The sequence below is a fragment of the Salmo salar genome, chromosome ssa05 (assembly GCF_905237065.1).
Source record: "Salmo salar chromosome ssa05, Ssal_v3.1, whole genome shotgun sequence".
NCBI lineage: Eukaryota > Metazoa > Chordata > Actinopteri > Salmoniformes > Salmonidae > Salmo > Salmo salar.
The window spans coordinates 5,124,582-5,139,259 of record NC_059446.1 but is presented as its reverse complement, the minus strand read 5'-3'; the positions used below and the strand labels follow the sequence as shown (position 1 = coordinate 5,139,259).

General features: G+C 43.4%; 1 protein-coding gene across 2 annotated transcripts in view; it reads right to left on the bottom strand.

Moving 5' to 3' along the window:
- The window catches only part of ctnna1 (catenin (cadherin-associated protein), alpha 1), a 247,642-nt gene that overhangs the window by 214,792 nt on the left and 18,172 nt on the right, over nt 1-14,678 (bottom strand). For both annotated transcript variants that reach the window (XM_045717824.1, XM_045717825.1), the window contains exon 4: nt 2,084-2,250. In XM_045717824.1, coding sequence (XP_045573780.1) covers nt 2,084-2,250 — 167 coding nt within the window. The remainder of the gene's footprint in view (nt 1-2,083; nt 2,251-14,678) is intronic.

Here is a 14,678-nt window from a genome sequence, read left to right as displayed (position 1 = left end):
GTACTGCATCAGTCTGTATGGGTCTTAAACAGCATCCTATTCCCTATATAGTGCACTTTATTTAACCAGAACCCATGTGGAATAGGCACTATAGAGAATAGGGTGTCATTTGGGATACGAGCCCTGGTCAAAAGTAGTGAACTACATAGGGAAAACTATGCCATTTGGGATACGGACACAAGTATCTGGAAGGCACTAACCCAGTGAAGTGGTGGGCTATAAACAGATTCATGATAAGACAGGGTAAAGTGGAAGACTTGAATGTTAAGAGCCAGTATGGGAAGGTTTTTAAAATGACCAACTAGAAACACAGGGTGGGGCCTATCCCACAATGCAATACCACACATAGCTGTGGGAGGCTCTCTAACCTCGAGTAGAAACACGTGCTTTTCAAATCTCTCTACTTAGTTTCATAGTAAATCATAGTGTTTCAGTAGAAGCCTGAGCCCCATGTTCATAAAGAGTCTTCCAGTACTGAACTAGCTGTCGATAATCTTATTATTTTTAAAAATACAAACACTGAGCCTAGATCTGCACCGGGGAAGTCCAAGACAATTAACTCATACAGGCCCTAGTCATTTCCTGTTCAAGCTGCTGTCCTGTCTGAGGCTTGAAGAATGACAGATGGTCGGCCATTTTAGAACCCGGCTGTAGAAGTGACTCAGACACACTGAGGTCATTGTGTCAAACAATGTCAACAACCTCGTGGCGTTGGTGTGTTCACATCAGAACAGGTCACTCACTGACACAGAGAGATTGTGTTCTGAAGCTGAAACTGTCTACATCCTGTAAGAACATGTCCAAGATGTGTAATAAGGAGGGATGGGTTATAAAACGACACGCTTTCCCTTTGTTCTGTGGAGAGAATCCCTGACGACAGGGGAGAATGACCATCTACCTCTCAGTATAACATCTATGAATAATCATACTTTCCTCCCCCTGATTTGCTTTGGGGTTTGTGTTATTTAAGGGTAACATCAACTGCTAACAGTCCCAAACGGCACCCTATCCCCTATAGGCCCTGGTTAGAAGTAGTGCACTATAGAGAGAATAGAGTGCCATTTGGCACTAAGACTACCGGAGATGAAGAGCACGGTCATCTCTATTGACTAGAGGTGTGACCTTGTTTAAGGTCAGGATTTTGTTTCATTTCCACAACAATAAAACAACTGAAGTACAGGTAAAGAGACGGACAAACACACAAGACCTTGTTTGAAATGTATGTCTTTAGCCAAGACACCACAACGTTAGTTTAAGTCAGGCAAACTAATTTACCTACAAAAATAGCTTAACAACTAGACCTGTGTGAATCAGACCTTATTTTAAGATCCTGAGTTATATTTTATTCGAAGCAATAAAATACATTTAACATTTAAGTTACTCATAAACTGGTAAAATATTTTTCCTATGTGGAAGTTCAGTCATATCCACAAGAGCCCACATCAACAAGCTACCTACCTACCTACCTACCTACCTGTGTGTCTACACTGGAAGGTACATGACTAGCTACCTACCACCTATCTATCTGTGTGTCTACACTAGAAGATACATGACTAGCTACCTACCACCTATCTATCTATCTGTGTGTCTACACTGGAAGGTACATGACTAGCTACCTACCACCTATCTATCTATCTATCTATCTATCTGTGTGTCTACACTGGAAGGTACATGACTAGCTACCTACCACCTATCTATCTATCTATCTATCTGTGTGTCTACACTGGAAGGTACATGACTAGCTACCTACCACCTATCTATCTATCTGTGTGTCTACACTGGAAGGTACATGACTAGCTACCTACCACCTATCTATCTATCTGTGTGTCTACACTGGAAGGTACATGACTAGCTACCTACCACCTATCTATCTATCTGTGTGTCTACACTGGAAGGTACATGACTAGCTACCTACCACCTATCTATCTGTGTCTACACTGGAAGATACATGACTAGCTACCTCACGATGTGACTGAAAGCCAGGGAGACGAAAGTTAACGGTTTAACAGCGCGCCTCTCACCATGTGCCTGTGTGTGACAGCGCGTCTCACACAGTGTGTGTGTGTGTGTGTGTGTGTCTCACCAGTTTGAGCTGCAGCAGCAGCTTGTAGACATCAGACATGTCAGCCAGCACCAGCAGGTGAGTGACAGCAGAGAGGAGGGCCCTGGCGGCACGGACCATGTTACCCCTCTTTACTGAGGAACAGGGGTCCTCTGCAAACTCTCCTGATGCCTGCTTCATGGATTCACCTGAGGGACAAAGACAGGGAAGGACAGGATATTACAGTTAAGACATGTTGTTAAAGGGTTGGTGCTAAATGACAACCTACTCCCTATACAAGTTACCATTGTCCGAGCCAGAACAGCCCATAAGGATACAGCCATGTTACAGTGAAGGAGGGGAACCCGCCAGAAAGAACAGCCAGAGAGGGAGGAGAAAAGAACAGCCAGAGAGGGAGGAGAAAAGAACAGCCAGAGAGGGAGGAGAAAAGAACAGCCAGAGAGGGAGGAGAAAAGAACAGCCAGAGAGGGAGGAGAAAAGAACAGCCAGAGAGGGAGGAGAAAAGAACAGCCAGAGAGGGAGGAGAAAAGAACAGCCAGAGAGGGAGGAGAAAAGAACAGCCAGAGAGGGAGGAGAAAAGAACAGCCAGAGAGGGAGGAGAAAAGAACAGCCAGAGAGGGAGGAGAAAAGAACAGCCAGAGAGGGAGGAGAAAAGAACAGCCAGAGAGGGAGGAGAAAAGAACAGCCAGAGAGGGAGGAGAAAAGAACAGCCAGAGAGGGAGGAGAAAAGAACAGCCAGAGAGGGAGGAGAAAAGAACAGCCAGAGAGGGAGGAGAAAAGAACAGCCAGAGAGGGAGGAGAAAGAAACAGCCAGAGAGGGAGGAGAAAGAACAGCCAGAGAGGGAGGAGAAAGAACAGCCAGAGAAGGAGGAGAAAGAACAGCCAGAGAGGGAGGAGAAAGAACAGCCAGAGAGGGAGGAGAAAGAACAGCCAGAGAGGGAGAAAGAACAGCCAGAGAGGGAGAAAGAACAGCCAGAGGAGGAGGAGGAAAGAACAGCCAGAGGAGGAGGAGGAAAGAACAGCCAGAGGAGGAGGAGGAAAGAACAGCCAGAGGAGGAGGAGGAAAGAACAGCCAGAGGAGGAGGAGGAAAGAACAGCCAGAGGAGGAGAGAAAGAACAGCCAGAGAGGAGAAAGAACAGCCAGAGAGGAGAAAGAACAGCCAGAGAGGAGAAAGAACAGCCAGAGAGGAGAAAGAACAGCCAGAGAGGAGAAAGAACAGCCAGAGAGGGAGAAAGAACAGCCAGAGAGGGAGAAAGAACAGCCAGAGAGGAGAAAGAACAGCCAGAGAGGGAGAAAGAACAGCCAGAGAGGGAGAAAGAACAGCCAGAGAGGGAGAAAGAACAGCCAGAGAGGGAGAAAGAACAGCCAGAGAGGGAGAAAGAACAGCCAGAGAGGAGAAAGAACAGCCAGAGAAGGAGAAAGAACAGCCAGAGAGGAGAAAGAACAGCCAGAGAGGGAGAAAGAACTGCTGACATTTCAGTGTTAATTTGATGCATTCATTAACATATAAAACAGCGGAGAGCATCGCAGGGCAGAGTGAAGAGCGATGAAGATATTCCACTGAGCTCCAACCCACTGAGCCAGTGTTAGTCACACCAGGGTTTGACATTTGATTCACGCAGACTACAAATACTGAATATACATGTTAAAAGAAGCAATCTGTGATTCAAACAACAAAATAACCAAAGCAAGAGGCGGCTAACATCTGAGGGAAAATGAACCAATCTCAGGCTGACCATCCATGACGTCACAACGGTGTGAGAGGGAATCAGTGGGCCGTTTGAAATCAGACCATTGGCATCAGATGTGCGCCTGCCTAGTTCATGACGTCTTTTTAAAGCAGCCAGTCACCAACTGCTTCTCACTAGGGTTGTAGAGAGCGAGAGAGAGAGAGATATGTCTGTATTTTCATCCATGGATGAAGTGATGGCTGGCTGGCAGCGTTTCCCCCATATCTACCTTCACACAGGCCGAGTGGTAGGCCCCTCTTGCACTAAGACAGAAAATTGGCCTTGATTGGTCTCAACGCATCATTTTGATAGGGACACATTTTACATTTTAGTCATTTAGCAGACGCTCTTATCCAGAGCGACTTACAGTAGTGAATGCATACATTTCATACATTTTTTTTGGGGGGGGGGGGAGTATTTTTCATACATTTTGGGGCGGCTTTGTGTCCTACCAATGAATAAAGACGTGGAGAAGGCATCTGGTGCCTGGGACAGCCTAACCTCATCTAAATCATGAAAACTATTTACCAATTGGCTTAGCTAGTCTGTTGGTTCATAGCGTTTGCTAAGTATTTATTTATTTAACCAGGTTGGCTAATTGAGAACTAGTTCTCATTTACAACTGTGACCTGGCCAAGATAAAGCAAAGTAGTGCGACACAAACAGAGTTACACATGGAATAAACAAAACATAAAATCAATAATACAGTAGAACAAAAAAACAAAAAGTCTATATACAGTGAGTGCAAATGAGGTAAGTTAAGACAAATAGGCCATGGTGGCGAAGTAATTACAATATAGCAATTAAACACTGGAATGGTAGATGTGCAGAAGACAAATGTGCAAGTATAGATACTGGGGTGCAAAGAAGCAAGATAAATAAATAAATACAGTATGGGGATGAGGTAGGTAGATGGGCTGTTTACAGATGGGCTATGTACAGGTGTAGTGATCTGTGAGCTGCTCTGACAGCTGGTGCTTAAAGCTAGTGAGGGAGATATGAGTCTCCAGCTTCACAGATTTTTGCAATTCGTTCCAGTCATTGGCAGCAGAGAACTGGAAGGAAAGGTGGCCAAAGGAGGAATTGGCTTTGGGGGTGACCAGAGAGATATACCTGCTGGAGCGAGTTCTACGGGTGGGTGCTGCTATGGTGACCAGTGAGCTGAGATAAGGGGCAATTTTACCTAGCAAAGACTTAGATGACCTGTAGCCAGTGGGTTTGGCGATGAATATGAAGCGAGGGCCAACCAACGAGAGCGTACAGGCCGCAGTGGTGACACAACGGATGGCACTGTGATAGACTGCATCCACTTTGCTGAGTAGAGTGTTGGAGGCTATTTTATAGATGACATGGAAGTCGAGGGTCGGTAGGATGGTCAGCGTTACGAGGGTATGTTTGGCAGCATGATTGAAGGATGCTTTGTTGCGAAATAGGAAGCCGATTCTAGATTTAATTTTTGATTGGAGATGCTTAATGTGAGTTTACAGTCTAACCAGAAACCCAGGTATTTGTAGTTGTCCACGTATTCTAAGTCAGAACTGTCCAGAGTAGTGATGCTGGACGGGCGGGCAGTGATCGGTTGAATAGCATGCATTTAGTTTTACCTGCGTTTAACCTCTAGGGTAGGGGGCAGTATTTGCACGGCCGGATAAAAAAAATGTACCCGATTTAATCTGGTTATTGATACTGCCCAGAAACTAGAATATGCATATAATTGTTTGATTTGGATAGAAAACACCCTAAAGTTTCTAAAACTGTTTGAATGGTGTCGGTGTGTAACAGAACTCATATGGCGGGCAAAAACCTAAGATTCCAAACAGGAAGTGCCCTCTGACCATTTCTTGGCCTTCTACACTCTTTTTATTGAAAACTGAGGATCTCTGCTGTAACGTGACACTTCCTACGTCTCCCATAGGCTCTCAGAAGGCGGCAGAACGTTGAATGATGACTTTGCAGGCCATGGCTGAAAAACAGTAGCGCATTTGGTAAGTGGTCGATCTGAGAACAATGAGACTGTGGCACGCATGCACGTGAAGAGTCCATTTTAGATTCAGTCTTTGAACGAAAACAGGGTTTCCCGGTTGGAATATTATTGCTTTTTTACGAGAAAAATCGCATAAAAATTGATTTTAAACAGCGTTTGACATGCTTCGAAGTACGGTAATGGAATATTTAGAATTTTTTTGTCACGATACGCGCCGGCGCGTCACCCTTCGGATAGTGTCTTGAACGCACGAACAAAACAGAGGATATTTGAACATAACTATGGATTATTTTGAACCAAACCAACATTTGTTATTGAAGTAGAAGTCCTTGGAGTGCATTCTGACGAAGAACAGCAAAGGTAATCCAATTTTTCTTATAGTAAATCTGAGTTTGGTGAGTACCAAACTTGGTGGGTGTCAAAATAGCTAGCCCGTGATGGCGGGCTATCTACTCAGAATATTGCAAAATGTGCTTTTGCCGAAAAGCTATTTTAAAAATCGGACATATCGAGTGCATAGAGGAGTTCTGTATCTATAATTCTTAAAATAATTATGTTTTTTGTGAACGTTTATCGTGAGTAATTTAGTAAATTCACCGGAAGTTTGCGGTGGGTATGCTAGTTCTGAACGTCACATGCTAATGTAAAAAGCTGGTTTTTGATATAAATATGAACTTGATTGAACAAAACATGCATGTATTGTATAACAATATCCTAGGAGTCATCTGATGAAGATCATCAAAGGTTAGTGCTGCATTTAGCTGTGGTTTTGTTTTTTGTGACATTATATGCTAGCTTGAAAAATGGGTAGTCTGATTATTTCTGGCTGGGTACTCTGCTGACATAATCTAATGTTTTGCTTTCGTTGTAAAGCCTTTTTGAAATCGGACAGTGTGGTTAGATTAACGAGAGTCTTCTTTAAAAATGGTGTAAAATAGTGATATGTTTGAGAAATTGAAGTAATAGCATTTCTAAGGTATTTGAATATCGCGCCACGGGATTCCACTGGCTGTTGAGTAGGTGGGACGATTTCGTCCCACCTACCCTAGAGAGGTTAAGAGCAGTTGGAGGCCACGGAAGGAGAGTTGAACGGCATTGAAGCTTGTCTGGATGTAAGTTAACACAGAGTCCAAAGAAGGGCCAGAAGTATACAGAATGGTGTCGTCTGCGTAGAGGTGGATCAAAGAGTCACCCGCAGCAAGAGCAACATCATTGATATATACAGAGAAAAGAGTCGGCCCGAGAATTGAACCCTGTGGTACCCCCATAGAGACTGCCAGAGGTCCGGACAACAGGCCCTCTGATTTGACACACTGAACTCTGTCTGAGAAGTAGTTGGTGAACCAGGCGAGGCAATCATTTGAGAAAACCAAGGCTGTTGAGTCAATAAGAGTCAATAAGAGTCAATAAGCCAATAAGAATGTATAAGAAGAATAAATAATAAATAAGAAGAATAAGAATAACTACTAATACTCCATTGCTAGCTTCAGCTGGTATTAGGCCTAAACACGCCATCCACACATTGGTCTCATCCTCTCAACAAAAGTATCATTTAAAAAAAATAAGTGACCCATGACCTTCTGCAGGCATACTGGAACTAATTTATCAGGTGCAGAAAACTCTTCCTCCATCCCTTCCAGCCAAGAAACACATTAAGAGAAACATTTAGACTTTGTTTTAAATCAAATTCCACTCCCCTAGCCCAAAGGGTATGTCCCGAATGGCACCCTATTCCCTATATAGTACATTACTATAGGCCCCCTGGCCAAAGGTAGTATACAATATAGGGTGTTGGGAGTCATTTGGGGAGCATCCACAATAGCCCACTGCTGGGCCTGATACCAGCCAAGGCCTCAGAGCAAAGCATAGTAGAGGCTGGTTGGGATCCAGGCTAAGAGTTTATTGCATTAGAAAATTATTTATGAGGAGAAGAGAGATGAGAAGGGAATAGAAAAAGGCAGTCTGACCCAGGCTAAGTCCAAACTCTCTCCCACACACACACACACAACAGTGACCTTGACCTAATGCATACAGCCAGAGGCCTCAGACAGACACACACAGAGAGCGACTTATCAGATTCTGCCAGCTACCCAACACAGAGTACCAGTCAAAAGTACGGACACCTACTCATTCCAGGGTTTTTCTGGCAAAGGGTGGCTACTTTGAAGAATTTCAAATATATTTTGATTCGTTTAACACTTTTTGGAGTTACTACATGATTCCATGTGTGTTATTTCATACATACACACACTACCGTTCAAATGTTTGGGGTCACTTAGAAAGCACATTTGTTGTCCATTAAAATAACATCAAATTGATCAGAAATACAGTGTAGACATTGTTAATGTTGTAAATGACTATTGTAGCTGAAAACGGCAGATTCTAATGGAATATCTACATTAGGCGTACAGAGGCCCATTATCAGCAACCATCACTCCTGTGTTCCAATGGCACGTTGTGTTAGCTAATCAAGTTTCATTTTAAAAGGCTAATTGATCATTAGAAAACCCTTTTACAATTATGTTAGCACAGCTGAAAACTGTTCTGATTAAAGAAGCAGTAAAACTGGCCTTCTTTAGACTAGCTGAGTATCTGTGGGTTCGCTTACAGGCTCAAAATGGCCAGAAACAAGACCTTTCTTCTGAAACTCAGTCTATTCTTGTTCTGAGAAATGAAGGCTATTCCATGAGCGAAATTGTCAAGAAACTTAAGATCTCGTACAACGCTGTGTACTAATCCCTTCACAGAACAGCGCAAACTGGCTCTAACCAGAATAGAAAAAGGAGTGGGAGGCCCCGGTGCACAACTGAGCAAGAGGACAAGTTTATTAGTGTGTCTAGTTTGAGAAACAGACGCCTCACAAGTCCTCAACTGGCAGCTTCATTAAATAGTACCCGCAAAACACCCGTCTCAACATCAACTGTGAAGAGGCGACTCCGGGACGCTGGCCTTCTAGGCAGAGTTCCTCTATCCAGTGTCTGTTCTTTTCCCATCTTAATCTTTTCTTTTAAATTGGCCCATCTGAGATGTGGCTTTTTCTTTGCAACTCTGCCTCAAAAGCCAGCATCCCGGAGTTGCGCCTTCACTGTTGAGACTGGTGGGTGACCCCAAACTTTTAAAACGGTAGTGTATATCTTCACTATTATTCTACAATGTAGAAAATAGAACAAATAATGAAAAACCCTGGAATGAGTAGGTGTCCAAACTTTTGACTGGTACACACAGAGCGAGAGACAGCCAGCCATCGACCCAACACACAACCAGTTAAAAGGAGGTCAAAACCCATGAAATGCTGGCTGTGTGATTCACCCAGTACCACACTTTGTCCCACCACTAACAAACAGTCAACTGGGAACACAAATGGGGTTCCTAGCATCACACTACTACAGTCGTGGCCAAAAGTTGAGAATGACAAATATGTCTAAAGTTCTGCTTCAGTGTCTTTAGATATTTTTGTCAGATGTTACTATGGAATACTGAAATATAATTACAAGCATTTCATAAGTGTCAAAGGCTTTTATTGACAATTACATGAAGTTATTGCAAAGTCAATATTTGCAGTGTTGACCCTCCTTTTTCAAGACCTCTGCAATCCGCCCTGGAATGCTGTCGATTAACTTCTTGTCCACATCCTGACTGATGGCAGCCCATTCTTGCATAATCAATGCTTGGAGTTTGTCAGAATTTGTGGGTTTTGTTTGTCCACCCGCCTCTTGATTGACCACAAGTTCTCAATGGAATTAAGGTCTGGGGAGTTCTGGCCATGGACCCAAAATAATGATGTTTTGTTCCACGAGCCACTTAGTTATCACTTTTGTCTTATGGTGAGGTGTTCCATCATGCTGGAAAAGGCATTGTTCATCACCAAACTGTTCCTGGATGGTTGGGAGAAGTTGCTCTCAGAGGATGTGTTGGTACCATTCTTTATTCATGGCTGTGTTCTTAGGCAAAATTGTGAGTGAGCCCACTCCCTTGGCTGAGAAGCAACCCCACACATGAACGGTCTCAGGATGCTTTACTATTGGCATGACACAGGACTGATGGTAGCCCTCACCTCGTCTTCTCCGGAGAAGCATTTTTCCGGATGCCCCAAACAATCGGAAACGGGATTCAGAGAAAATGACTTTACCCCAGTCCTCAGCAGTCCAATCCCTGTACCTTGTGCAGAATATCAGTCTGTCCCTGATGTTTTTCCTGGAGAGAAGTGGCTTCTTTGCTGCCCTTCTTGACACCAGGCCATCCTCCAAAAGCCTTCGCGTCACTGTGCGTGCAGATGCACTCACACCTGCCTGCTGCCATTCCTGAGCAAGCTCTGTACTGGTGGTGCCCCGATCCCGCAGCTGAATCAACTTTAGGAGACGGTCCTCGTGCTTGCTGGACTTTCTTGGGCGCCCTGAAGCCTTCTTCACAACAATTGAACCGCTCTCCTTGAAGTTCTTTGTGATCCGATAAATGTTTGATTTAGGTGCAATCTTACTGGCAGCAATATCCTTGCCTGTGAAACCCTTTTTGTGCAAAGCAATGATGACGGCACGCGTTTCCTTGCAGGTAACCATGGTTGACAGAGGAAGAACAATGATTCCAAGCACCACCCTCCTTTTGAACTCGATCAGCATGACAGAGTGATCTCCAGCCTTGTCCTCGTCAACACTCACACCAGTGTTAACGAGAGAATCAGACATGTCAGCTGGTCCTTTTGTGGCAGGGCTGAAAGGCAGTGGAAATGTTTTTGGGGGGATTCAGTTCATTTGCATGGCAAAGAGGGACTTTGCAATGAATTGCAATTCATCTGATCACTCTTCATAACATTCCGGAGTACATGCAAATTGCCATCATACAAACTGAAAATGTATATTTGTGTCATTCTCAAAACTTCTGGCTACGACTGTACAGACCAGCAGACCTCGCCCTTACAGAGCAGCAGACTCCGTTTGCTGAACAAGGTGCCAGTCACATGTACTTTGTGTTAGTTGAATTAGCCTACAGGCCAGAAAATACTGCTTAATACACCATCAATCACACTGCTCCTTAGTGAAGAAACAAAATGACATCTTAAAGTTAAAATGGTCAAGCTAAACCAACAGGGGTGAACACCAGTTTGTGAACTCATTGTAGTGTAATAAATAACACAGCGCGTTACACATCATCTGGTGTAATAAATAAAGTAGCGCTGTTCGTCTTGGCTTTCTTGTGTTGCTGGGTTCATGACACAATCCCTCTGGCCTTAACTAAGTGGTGCTTTGTCTTGTTATAGAATACAGACCAAGGCCTGTGTCATAATTTTACATGTTTAATTAAAAAAAAAAAAAAATTCTACATGTATAAACGTGTTTACTAGACACGAGGTATGTTCTTGCTTACATGGCTGTCGAGCAAAAGTTTTTGTGGAAGGTACTATGCAACCCTGAACCCCTCACGTTGAGTTTCCTTATGGGCCTATTTGGCTGGGAAACTGAAGCCAGCTGCATAGCTGGTATATGTTTATGAGTCTTTCTTTAAAGATCAGAAAACAATGCTTTGTTTGTAGCATTTCATTTAAAATCATGCAAATCTGTTCTTTATATGGCTGAAAATGTGTTCTTATATCTATTAGGATGTAGCAGGGGCGTAACTTTCGATGAAATTGCTTTTCTGAATAAAAAAAAAAATGGGTTGGATGGATGGCTTCTAAAGTCCAGAAATATAAATTGCAAGTCATTCATATGCTAATCTAAATATTTCAGCTTAGAAAGATCTTTACCCTCAGCGTTCATTCTGAGGTCAGAACAAGCAATGCAGTTAAGGAAAAAAAGTTGAACAGCAGTAAAATAACAATGTGGTGGCTATATACAGGGGGTACCGATACAGAGTCAATGTGGAGGCTATATACAGGGGGTACCGGTACAGAGTCAATGTGGAGGCTATATACAGGGGGTACCGGTACAGAGTCAATGTGGAGGCTATATACAGGGGTTACCGGTACAGAGTCAATGTGGAGGCTATATACAGGGGGGAACCAGTACAGAGTCAATGTGGAGGCTATATACAGGGGGTACCGATACAGAGTCAATGTGGAGGCTATATACAGGGTGTTACGGTACAGAGTCAATGTGGAGGCTATATACAGGGGGTACCGCACAGAGTCAATGTGGAGGCTATATACAGGGGGTACCGGTACAGAGTCAATGTGGAGACTATATACAGGGGGTACCGATACAGAGTCAATGTGGAGGCTATATACAGGGGGTACCGATACAGAGTCAATGTGGAGGCTATATACAGGGGGTACCGGTACAGAGTCAATGTGGAGGCTATATACAGGGGGTACCGGTACAGAGTCAATGTGGAGGCTATATACAGGGGGTACCGGTACAGAGTCAATGTGCGTGTCCAACATCCATCAGAGAAAAATGAGCACCTAGCCTACTTGGACACTTCTTCCATTTCAACGTGTTCGAGGAAAATCATTATGAGACCAGAACACGAAGCTCTTGGACGATTCGTTAGTAAACTTGTTTTTACGTCGCTGCATTGTCATGTAGGCTACGCTTGTATTTTGAGGTCATTTGAAATAAACATTTTAGGCACTTATTTCTGCCCCATAATTATTTGTGTTTCGCTACGCTTTTTTGTTGATAATGTTTTTGTGAATTTTGTCTTAAATGGATGGTGTAAAAACTAGATACATTTTTTTTTTTTTTTTAAAACACATTGTAGAAACTGTTTAACCTTCAGCCTCTATATAACCACATGAATTTATATAGTCCTAGATATAGTAACAGGCTGTTTTTAACCTAGAGCAGGCAATCGTTTTGCCTTCAGCCTCTATATAACCACATGAACAAATTTATATACAATATTCTACCCATATGAACAGATTTATATAGGCCATAACTGAACCTAGTTCTGTAGGCCACACACACACACGAATGCAATACTTGTTGATTTAATGAAAAGCAGTAGACACATTTAATAACAGACTCATGAACACAATAGTAAACATAGACAAAACACGCAATAGACTACAGCTCACGTCACAGCTTCCTCAGGAAATGCCATATATTGTAGCCTCACAGACGAAAAGAGAAGCGGAGGAAAGAGTTGTAATTTGTTTGCGGTAAAATATTACACTTTGTGGCAATGCTTCAATGTTTTATGGGATGTCGGGACTCCATGGAAAACAGTGGTAATTGTTAATGAATGGACTATACCCTGGCTAAAGAAATGAGAACTTACTCCTGCCCAGTGGTAGGAAAATACCTAGTCTGTCTCAGGTCCACACAAATACAGTCCGTACTTTGTCTGAACCGGCCCCACTCTCCTCAGTTCCCATCAGGACCAGCCCATAGCACTAACTCTTATAAATTCATAATTTGTCTGCGAGAGCAGACACCAAAAAATAATGTTACTGGAGGGGAAAATGAATTATATAGGATTCTGTAAAATGTTTAGTAAGTTAACTACAACAACGGCTGCTAAAAATGCTTGTGTCAAACCCCGTCTTCGGTGAAATGTTCCAACAATGACATTCAGAGCAACGTTACCCCTCGTCTAGATCTAACAGTAGACTGCTTGCTGCCTAGAAAGGTTTCACTCAAACGGGTTTTGAAAAAATGTGACCCAGCAGCCATGAATGCTGCTCTAGGAGTCTGTGCTCGTCCCAAAATGGCGCCCCTATAGTCAATATAGTGACCAGAGCCCAGGTCAAAAGTAGTGCACTATATACACTGAATGTGGTGCCATTTGGTACAGACACGGTGGCCACATAGAAAATCAGCCCCCAGTAGGGCTGTCCCAGAATATAACAAATCCCGGGCCGACCGTGTATTTTTCCCCACACACAGTTTCATTTAAATATATAAATAGCATCTTCGTATCTCAAAATCATTGTCACGTGGTTAATTAATTCTATCCAAATAAAAATTATACAAAATAAAAAGTTAATTAAATTGTCAATTATGAAGGCAACAATAAAAAAAATTAAAAAAATAGCAGCCTGCAGGTAGAAAATATTCTGATAAAAATAAATATTCAATAAATCACATTGTTGCAGGCAGGTCATGTATAGCCAAACTTGAAACGTCTGTTGACTTGGGTTCAACCGAAGCTCCTGCTAGCAAATGTACAACTTTATATAAAATATTCTGTGCCCTAATGAGCTTGTGACAGACACCGCTGTAAGATATTTGCGCAATGGATAAGTAGTAGTCAGGCAGGCATATTTTATGACATTTGTCCCATTTCACGCAGAGTGGTTAATCGAAAGAGAGCTGTAAAGATTTTTCAAATCCATTGAGGAACTTTAGTCTCTATTACGTCCATGGAGAATGACTGTCTTTGTGTGTTGTTTGGAGCTCAAGTAAACATTACTTTGAGAAGCTTCACGTCTCATTAGTGGTGGTGCATTACGCCAATCAGAAATACGATCAGATCCCCAAAAGGGCACATTTATATGCCTTCATTTGCACGCAAACCAGGTAGCCGACAGGCCTACTTTTTCATTCGTTACCCTTTTTCTCCCTAATATCCAATTGATAGTTAGTCTTGTCCGAACGGGAGTTGCAGCGATGGGACTTGGGAGAGACGAAGGTCGAGACCCGTGCGTCCTCCAAAATGCTCACTTAACCCGGTAGCCAGCCACACCAATGTGTCGGAGAAAACACCGTACCCATGGCAACCGTGCACTGAGCCCCCGGCCTGACCACGAGAGGAGTCGTCGCTAGTGCACGATGGGACAATGACAATGTCCTGCCGGCCAAACCCTCCCCGAATGACACTGGGCCAAATGTGTCTCCCGGGCCGCGGCCGGCTGCGACAGAGCCTGGACTCGAACCAGGATCTCTAGTGACACAGTACCCATGTCCACTGCACCACTCGGGACTCCCGATAGGCCTACTTCTACGCATAATCAGGTGCACATCC